We start from the raw sequence: 10,760 nt of genomic DNA on the forward strand, positions 1-10,760 counted from the left end.
ATAAATGATGTGGAAATATAATTAAAATTATAGTGAAACTTCAAAATAAAAAAAGATTATACCAAACTTTACGAAATGTCTCAAGATATGTTTCGGGGTGTTAAAATTACTGGTAACTGAGATAGTGATTTCAAGGTTACGAGACTGCAGTATTTCCTGGTAAAACAAAATCAGATGTTAATGTCCAGTGGCCGTAAAGCGTATATCAACGACAAAATTCTTTTCGTAAGACATTGAAGATTAAAAACAAATCACTTTAGTACAGAAATTAATGTTAATCACAAAAGTAAGAACAGATAGAGCCGAACTGATAATAATAATTGCTTGTTTAAATGTACAACATCAGTCAAGTTTACGGTCGAAAATGAACCCCAATATTAACTCAAAACAAGCTACAAACTAACATTATTACAAAGAGACTTATTCAGATAGTTTCAGTTGAGACTTTGTAGCTCTTAACGTTAAAGTCACGTGGGTGGATATTTCGAGTTTAGACTTATATAATAAAAATAAATAATCAACTCATTCATCAGATACTTGTTTATGAGCCACACACAATGAGTGAAGGCTACATAGGTCCCAAACTGAAGCAAGTGAAAAGGGGTTTGAGCTTGGTGGCCGAAATTCTAACGCATTAACTGTTTTGAAGAAATAGGTATTGTGAAAGTTGAAACTGACTTCTTCAGACTATTATTAATTGCAATTCTATTGGCTAGTTAGTTTGCTTACATATCCCATTCATCATAAGCTTTCGTTTGACTCACGAACTATTGTCATACGACTTACTATTCCTAATTTGTTCCAGTTTGTTATCTAATCTCCCCTATCATAGCCACTTTGGTTTATTCATGTATAATTATTACTATTCATTTCATGGTGTGATGCAGTCCATTGAGTTTGTATATAAATAACGTCTGTTTGAAATGTAGATACATAAATGCTGGACACCTGAGCAAGCGAACAGAGGGCTGCCGACCCAACGTCGATGGTGCTGGCCGGGCGTGTAATTGGCCAAGTCACATACACTAAGCTATAGGGTAATTAATAGAACAAATTAGAATCAGAATTTTGATTAGTGGCTTGTTACGTGATTTTGGCCACTGGTCAAGAGATATAATATTAGCCACTGAATCACGACTCCAATGTTTTGGTGTTCTTAGAGGAAATAGTCTGGCAGCTTTCGGAGTAAGGCATCAATAATTGACATATTTATTGCTTCTGTTTATATTAGATGAATTTAGTAGCCTTACAATAAGTGTCAGATGAGCTTACTACTTATGTACTCAGATCAGTAGTTTAACGCTGTTGTTTTGAAACAATCATTCTTTAAAATATCACAAGCCAGTGCTCGAAACGAAACTGGCCCTGGAGAATCGCGAAATATATATATATATAACTAATCTTTTTACAGCTCAATTTGATACCAGATCATGTCAGATTTTCTTCTCGTAATATAAGTTGATTTAAGTTTGGTGTTTATAAGAAACACGTCTCATCAGATATTTATTTATTTATTTTAACACAAAGATATTGGTACGAGGAGGCACCAAATACATATGCGCCACACAAATCTCATTCGATATGTGTGAGGGCTGTGATACTTCCCGGGTGCCCAAACCGAAGCAGGTGGTTTTCTTAGGGGGCCACACCCCGAGCCTTCGACCTGAAGGCCTGATCCACAAGGCAGTGAAGCATCGTAAGGAGATGCAGTCCCATGGAAGCCGGTGACCAACAACTGGTTCATACGCCATTTGTTCCTTCAGGATACTGGAGTCCATGTGCACCATTGGTTTGGAATCCGGTTATAGCGCCGGACATTCGCTTTTCGTCCTCTCATTTTCGTAAACAACACCCCCGCCACGAGAAGGCAGAAATAACGCTCGACGTTCACGAACCTACAGCAACTGTGGTGTCAGTAAGATATAGAGCTATATTTCAGGACAACAATTATGCAGCGCATCAATGGTATTACTTTACCAAGTGGCAGTAAAGTTAGGAGAGATAGTTGTCTTTTCAAAATGCTGTTTACAACTAATGGGACTTAATTAGATTACGAATAAATAGTGAGTAATAGAAGTAGATTAGTTTATAATTGCCTGTCCATGTATTTACTCGGAAGAACGAAGGATATTGATCTATAATAAAGTTTAATAAATACTACAGTACTGAAAGAAATAATCTTACCATTGCGGAATTTGGAAGCATAGCACATATCCAGATCACATTTTGATTGAAATCGAGTTTGTGATAATGGAATTTGAGAATTAGTTGGTCCATGTTTATCACGACAATCAGACTGTGTCTGTAAAAACATTGATGTATTAATCTTAACTAAGCTTTTTGTAAAGAAAGTTAACTGGAAAATGCACAGTACGTAAAAGTTATCTAGATGAATGGATAACAAAATATGAATATCCCTGTAGTTCGAAGCAAAATTAAGAATTTACATACCGAAGGCTAAAAATTAGAATAAAGCTGCAAAAACAGTAATGAATGTCACGGATATTAAACTACTAGGTCATTTTATACAGGAGCGATCACCAATCATTAACATCAAATCCCATTTAAACTTAAGTTTTAATAACCGTTTGAAAATTGAACTTAATAGCACATTATTTGAGAATCTAAGGAAAAAAATGCATGAGTGCAAACAATGCAACAAAAAAAATCCTTACGCGAGTAAGCAGTGTGGCGATTTGTTTTCATTTAAACATAGTACGTTTATCGTTCTCTGATTTTCTCGAATTGACAGTACTGTCATCCGAATCTTAGTATTCACCGTAGAACGCATAAGAACCGAAGACATTTGCCTTTCGATTGAATAAACCAGTTTAATGTTTCGGTCTGCTTTATCTCATTATTTTTCAGCCTACTCTTACGCTAGCTGGCATTGTTTATCAAGGTAGGTAGCAGATAGACGTGTGTGACACATGGTCAGACAAGTCTCATTAGTCGGCTTATCATGTTTACACTATATATGTATACTGTCAGAATTACTCGTTTTGATACCTCTATATAACAGTCACGCTTTAAAGACATCTACAATCAAATACTACTATTATTGTACATATGAAGAATTTACCCATATTTTCAGGACGGACCAATCAGTATCAAGTTGCATGGAACCTAGTGAAACTCAATATTTGAATGATATTCGAATGATAATGTGCATGAAATAACTTTTTTTTACAATAATTCATTTAGGTCAGTCAGTTATAATGAACGTCAAGTCTTGGATTATATGTGTTAGTGGGATATAAATTCGATTAAAGCGTCCCGTGCAGGAGGCACGGGCACGCTGATTGGCTATTTCTTAACCAATCAGAGCTATAGGATCCCCGGGTGACTAGAATATTCTTATAAGAAAATTATAAATATGTTTTTCTTATTGTGATTAATACTTCCATCCAGACATGTTATATAATTACGTTCCTGTTCAATTGTGTTCTGATTCGGGGACTTGTCGAGTGAAGTTGTGTCAAAGAATACTAAGCAATAACAGTAAGTTAATCGTAATAAGAGAAATCCTAACAATGAGTCGACAGTAAGTTATCATATAGTATTAGCACGACAAAACGAAATTAAAAAGATCAATTTTGAAGAAGTCAAAACAACTGGAGTAGCAAGAATAATGAGGAAGTAAAAACACTTAATGTGGTTCAAAAAGACGAAATAAAAATTGTATGTATAAAAGGATACTGAGATTCAATGTCTAGAATAAGACAAAGAATGAATACAGATCTTGAGCCATGTCACACATTTCCGTCCAGCAATCGCAGTTATAGCCTGTACGTACTAAAATAGTCAGACCAAGAATCACCGACTTTACATTGGCCACCGCGAACTTTTTTCAACTTACTCTTAAACCAGCTAACAGTGGCTGTCGATTTAGACATTTTGGTGTTGTACTCCACTTGGTTACAACTTACGTTCTTCCTGATAATCACATGAGCATCACTCACGAATTATCACCTTGTAAAGATCTATTTAGCCGAAAGCATCGTGTAACATCACATCACCTGTGTTTGTGGATCATGGGCTTTGCCGATTTTAACAATTTTTAATCACTCTATTTCAAATAAATCGTTTTATGTCTTATGCTAAACTCCATAGTTGCAACTAAATTGTATGCACGCACCATCAGCCGGTAAATATATAAATAATTGGTTTATTGTACACCAAAACACTTAGTTTAGAGCATGTCTCTCATGGATCTACTCATATTTAACAAACAACTGTTAGTCATCTGTTCAAAATTCCCACAACTGTCATCAATTTTACGTATTAAATGAATTTCTGAAAACCATTCATATGTATTAAAAATTTTATTAGTTCCTATCACGGGTAAACAATAATGAGGTCGAGAAAATCTCCCCGTAACTAAATAAACCTTGTCAAACTTAACAAACTGGAACATTAGTTGGAACTCTTAATCTTCACGGTTATATTCCTGTTCTTTCGGTTAACCTGCTAATGCAAATACAATTAGAAATCAACTCATACGGACAGTATACCGGCATAAACGCCAAATGACTTTCTAGTTTGAACTAAAGGTAATACCGATATCAGCATCGACACAATATTGGTTGTTTTTCTATTTCTAGGTAATCAATCAGATCTTGAGGCCCTCCAACGCTTCAGATTAGGTATGGTCTTTTCAAACTGGCTCACGTGGTTATTTCTACCAACTCATTCGTTGCGAGAAGACAGCGTCACCGTAGACGCTAACTCTGACGAAGACATCTAACTGGCTTAATACCCCCCATACAGTTGACGGTATGACTTAGTCCTCGGACATTACGCTGCAGCTTTGAGATTTGCCGCTCTCTAACCGACCTTCCCAAAATGGTAAGACCCAACAGAATGAGTGTTCCATCCAATATGGCTAGATGAGTTTATCACGATAAGCAATCCCAACCACCATATCAAGGTGTTAGTTGTGTTGACGACTGAAACGCAAGATGAATCTGGCGTGTACCAGAGCATAATCAAAATCTAGACAGGTGCTCCAGAAAGTGATAGTCTTGTGCACAATAATGCAAACGACTTTCGTCTGAACCGTAGACCCCCAACCTGAGTACTGAAGTCCATAGCAAGCATCAAAATATCTATTGGACGCAGATCGTCGTCATTACTTAATTGAGCCACAAACCGTCAGTGGAGATTAAGAAAGTCATTGCTTCTCATGATACTTCATTCTTGCTCTGGTGAAACCACTTCGTCTGTTGGTATATATAATACCACCGTTTTCTGGTGTTCAGTGTAGCTGATAATAGAGAGATTGAATGGTGATTCCATAGGGTCCTGAGAAGGCTCACATAGGACATTTTACGAACAGACAGACAGTGAATGAATCTGCGGTGATTCACTAGGATCTTAAATACAGATTTTTGAGATACGACAAGCAACAGTGCTGAGACTCCAAAGTTATCGCCATACTTGTCTGTTGTTTAACATGAATCAAAGTACGAACGATGAAGTCAGCTAAAAGTTCCACGCACGATTTCAAAATAACTGGATAATTCTGGAGCATCACTGCCAAAACGTTTTGATTTAGATATAGTTTGACGAAATAATCATAAAAAGATATCAAAAGTGTTCCCAATAGAAAGTAGTATTAAATTACATCTTAAACGTTTTAGTTGCTGTAAAATACCACATTACGTCCAAGACGTAAAACGTAAAATTAATGCACACAACAAACCTCTGTCAATGCCGAGACCTGTGACATAAACTCTTCCCTTGATGAAATAGCCCATCGGTTAGTTGGACCTAATGGTCCATTATCGATCACTCTATTATTTGGGACCCAAGAACTTGTTATCGTTCCCAAAGATAGCCATAATTCAAGATTTATGTGAACATCTGGTAGTTTGTAACAGCTGAAAATAACAATTCCATGGTATTCACGTACAAAACAAACGAGTTCGTATTTATATTCAAAACTAGGATACAAAGCATCAGGGATAATTCATTTAAAAGAATGGAAAAATCAGTTCGTGTGAAATCATAGGACAATACTTATAATCAGCAACGGATCATATGGAAATTATCATCAAGGTTGTGTTAAACCAAACGGAAATTACATTTCTGTTAACTATTTATATGAGTTAACACAACAAGTATATGAAGAAAGTTTTTCACATGCTCAGATAGCTTAGAAACAAAATTTTTACACCTGATTTTATTTAAACACAACATTTGTACAGAAGGGCACCCAAATACGTATGCATCTACTTGACTACTAACACAATAATCTGACAATCCTCTTTACTAGAAGCTTGAAACCTGAACAGGCTCATACAACTGGTTATCCAGTTAGCCTTTCAAAGTACTAAGTTCAAAAGGAACTTCAGGAACTAATAGTTGTCAGTAACTTAAATAAACGATGTTAGATTTTGTAACGCGTCCCAAAAAATTCGCAAAATCGTTGAAACGCTTAGGCATAGATATGAATGACGATGAATTTGAAATTCACTTTGCAAAGGGATTAACAATATTATCAGGGTGTAAGCACTGCAGGAAGTGAAATTTAAACTTGGAAATCTGCACAACACACAACTGTTTTCCTGACGCGTACCTATGCGCATGAAATATTCTTGTAATTGGAGAACATCGCAACGAATGTATATGGACTAAGCAATTTGTGGTGTAAAAAGTGGATGTACATAAAATTCTACTGTACAAATGTCAGCAAGTACCAACTATTAAAAAATAAGAACGATGTTAGCCTTTCACAATTAAAACAGTAGGTTGTAAATTCTGATCGCCAGGTATCTCGAGCTACACATCATTTACCCATGAATTATGAACACAGTATTCTAAAGTACCATATGACCTTACCACGTGGCACTTAAAGACTCTTAACATTTATGTCCATCACGCAGTTTATCAGTGCTCGGGGAGACCCATTATCAAATACCGGGTACGTCTTCTGTCAACCAGTTACTATCGAAACAACCGGATTACTCAAATATTCTTTCGGTGAATTACGCCAGAAAGTGGTATCTTTACGTTCTTCCACCACATGTATCCCAATATATATAGTTACACTCCTTATGTACATAGGAACATGAGTCGGTTGTGCAACAAACCAGTAAGTGTTGTTTAGGATTTAGTGAAAAAGAAACACGATGTTGGAATTTAAATTCATGACGATACATTTCTTTAGCAAAATCCTGAGCACATGAGATGTTCACACTCATCGGACATATAAATACGTTTAACCCTAATATCTGAGTTACGCACAATCTCATTATGACCGTGTACGGTGAATTCGCATAGAAAACAAAACTAAAGATCAAGACTCAATCACATACTTTTCCACTTACTTAGAATCTTTGCAATCTAATCTACTAATTGCTAGTCTAGGATGATCCATATCCTGTTTGACAAATTCTATAAACTGATAGCCAAGTCTTTCACGTGCCAATATCTCAAATATGTAGTTGACAATCCAATGCGACGATCGGTTTGTGACTTCCAACTTTAGACGGAGCTCCTGGTTGTTAAAGTGAAAAGATCTATTCCATTTCGATCGTTCTAAGGAATGCAATTATAATAAAGTGGATTACCATACCTGACATACTAAGACATGAGGGGGTAGGTGAATTTGAATCCAAACAGCTACCGAATGTGATTAAGAATGTGACAAGAAAAACAAGCCGATAGCTTAACTTGAAAATCGGACGATCCATCTATTTATGATATCCACAGACCATTTCCCCCATCTTGAGCGAAACCTGCAGCTTCGAGGAAACTTACATGATTATTCACGCGAACCTAAATAAGACAGCAATGAGCTAGGCTACAAAATTGTTTGAAAAACATTCGTCCGTAAAAAACTTAGTTTGCACGATTAGAAAAACATGAAAATTATTCAGAAATAGTACAGATAATAGGAATGTAACAGACCCAGCTTTGAGCTGGGCTGATGATTCTACTCGCCTGCTTTGAATGATTTAGCTGGATCGGGATATGAACTTATGATCTACCGGCTGAAAGTCATCCTTGGCACCTTGGATTATGTTCAAAATACATGCCTTTAGTACATTGATAGAGAAATCCTGTTTCTTTATACTTACCAACTTATACACATCATGGCACCGATGAGACTCGATTTTAAGAGAGCAGATAACTACGTTAGTTTCCGTTGAAACAGTAGAGATTGAAGTACATACGAATAAATCAGGTCACTCCCTTATGATCAGTATATTGAGTTGCAATAAATTATCAGTATTTGTGTTAGTGATCTTTCTAAAACAAGTGGAAACGGGCTGTGCTTCTCATATCTAATCAAAATTCATCTCCATATAATATGATTACAGAAGACGGGTTAATTTGGATAGTATATAGTAAGCCAATACATTAGATTGCTTTACAGAGTTCTCGACTTAATGGAAGTTACGTTGTAATTAACTTTTTGTGTCTGGGATTCGATGTGACAGGAATCGGTGGGAACTTTCGATGAAAGGTTAATTCTCAATTTAACTTCATAGAAGTATTTAACTCTTTCTTCACTTATTACCTACCTTCTTATTGTGGTATATTTTATTTTTATTGATTTTCTTACCTTGTAGTTTGTGCGGGCGTAGTAATGATACGCCTTCAGGTCACTTAGCTGACCGAGAACTAGTATTATTTTAGGGGACTAACTTTTCGCGCTCTATTTAAAAGGATAGTGGTATTGTTTCTCGTTGAGTTAATCAACTGTTTCGGTCGTAAATTACGCATCAAAACTACTGTTTACACTTTAATTGCATCTACCCCAGTTGAAGTGATATTGTATTGAGTGTTTCGATTTTGCTTTTGTGTATTTATTGCGTCGAAGCATACTTGGTCGACTTTTAATTGATTTATTTAATTAAGGTTTGAAAATCCTTTTACATATCCTGTTTGCGTCACCGTTGTAGTTGATTTTCAAGATGGCTAGATCTGCTCATAAATGCGGACAATCATATTGCTTATTTACCGCGGAGAAAGGGATGCAATGTGATGAGTGTAATAAGTGGTTCCATAAGATGTGCACCCGATTAAGCCCCACTGCATATAAAAGGTGCTCAAAACCCAACTCTCATTGGCTTTGTAGTCTTTGTTGCTCGAGCAAAACATTACTCATCCAGGAAGCAGTTAGCCTCCCGATGTTAGCTAATAAGGAGGTTGATGAGGCCCGTACTGGTAACATTGGTACTGATGGCGAAGATTGCGTTAGTGTCGTAAGTGCTGTCACGGCGCAAGCCAGACATCTACCTGTGTGACCCGCAGTTAAACGTTTTTCCCCGAAACGATCAGTGAGTGACACCTCGTTAGACGCTGGTGGCCATATTGCTACAGCTGCGACTAGTGATCCAGATAAGACAATTACTGTCCCGAGTTGTTCTAATGTAGATGTTTCGACTAATGGAAAATGGATGACGCGAAAACGCAGAAGAGTACGAAAAACAGCTAAAACTAATGACTGTTTACTTGATAAGTCTTTGGTTGGCTCTCAGACCAATCCGCCAAAGTCCCAAAGTAAAGCTTCGTCTAACATTGTTGTGAGTCACTCGCTCGACTCCCAGGACTCTGTTAAGGTAAAATCTAATCGTAAGATACCAGTAGTTAAAATACAGGATCTAACGTCACGGTCGAAAGCTGTGAACACAGTTTCAAAAGAAGCTAAACCCCTCCCTAGTTTAATTATTTGGAATCTAGAGGAGTCGAAAGACAACAACCCTGCTAGAAGACATGCACATGACCTGCAGTTAGTGGAGTCTATGGTAAGAAATGTACTACCTGAAGAGGTTTTAGGGGCACATATTACAAAAGTAATACGACTTGGTAAATGCGTTGGAGGCGAGACCCAACCAAGAAGAATCCTGAAGCTGGTTCTCGGGAGTTTTGAAGAAAGACATATTATTGAAAAATGCACTAAAAACTCGTGACTCAAATATCCGTATTCGACCAGATTGGCCGCTTGAGGATCGAATCAAGCGGAAGAATGCTCTTACGGAGTTGAGGACTCGCAAATAAAACCTTACCACTAAGGGTTTTCGGGTAGTCAGGTCTTGGAAGCCAATGCTTCCGATGCCTGTATGGGTAGAACGATTGATTGCCAAAACACCTTAAATGTGTGCTACACGAACGCTCGTAGTCTTAGAAAACGTCCGAGCTAAGTCTGATGGTGGAAGAATTATGTCCCTATATAATCCTTGTTACAGAAACTTGGTTCACCGTAGATATAGACTGTTCTCCTTTCATTGCAGGCTATATCTCTATTAGAAGTGATAGAGTTTCAAGTCACAAAGGGGGAGGTATAATATTATATGTTAGGGATCACTTTCGTATACAATTAACCATATCGGAGGCTCATATCAGTGGCACATGTGAGGTTGCATGTTGTAAGATTAAATCTAGAAATGGGTTAGTGACTATAGGGGGAATATACCGTAGTCTGTTTTGTCTTGCTGACGACTTTATCCTAAGACATCTGTTCTTGGAGTATGGCAGGATATTTTTTCATCATTGGGGACTCCAATGCACCGCATATCAACTGAATAGAGCTTACAGCTGCAGGTAGTGGTTTCGATAGCGACCTTTTATCTACCGTTATTCAGTGTGCGCTTGTACAATGTATCACAAAGCCGACACATATTGATTTCAATCATGATCCGTCACTGCTGGACCTCGTCCTCACCCACCACTGTGAGGATGTCTTTGGTATTCAGCACCTCCCCCCACTAGTGAACAGTGATCACGTTGTAATTCACTTTAAGTTTAGG

At 37.2% G+C, this 10,760-nt stretch overlaps 1 protein-coding gene across 2 annotated transcripts in view; it reads right to left on the reverse strand.

Moving 5' to 3' along the window:
- The window catches only part of MS3_00010352 (uncharacterized protein), a 33,954-nt gene extending 26,172 nt beyond the window's left edge, over positions 1 to 7,782 (reverse strand). For both annotated transcript variants that reach the window (XM_051218716.1, XM_051218715.1), the window contains exons 1-4: positions 7,580 to 7,782; positions 7,332 to 7,542; positions 5,705 to 5,882; positions 2,185 to 2,302 (exon numbers count right to left, since the gene is read on the reverse strand). In XM_051218716.1, coding sequence (XP_051071042.1) covers positions 2,185 to 2,302; positions 5,705 to 5,882; positions 7,332 to 7,542; positions 7,580 to 7,697 — 625 coding nt within the window. In that variant the 5' untranslated portion in view covers positions 7,698 to 7,782. The remainder of the gene's footprint in view (positions 1 to 2,184; positions 2,303 to 5,704; positions 5,883 to 7,331; positions 7,543 to 7,579) is intronic.
- Positions 7,783 to 10,760: the final 2,978 nt, after the last annotated feature.

This window comes from Schistosoma haematobium, chromosome ZW (genome assembly GCF_000699445.3).
Source record: "Schistosoma haematobium chromosome ZW, whole genome shotgun sequence".
Taxonomy (NCBI): Eukaryota; Metazoa; Platyhelminthes; class Trematoda; order Strigeidida; family Schistosomatidae; genus Schistosoma; species Schistosoma haematobium.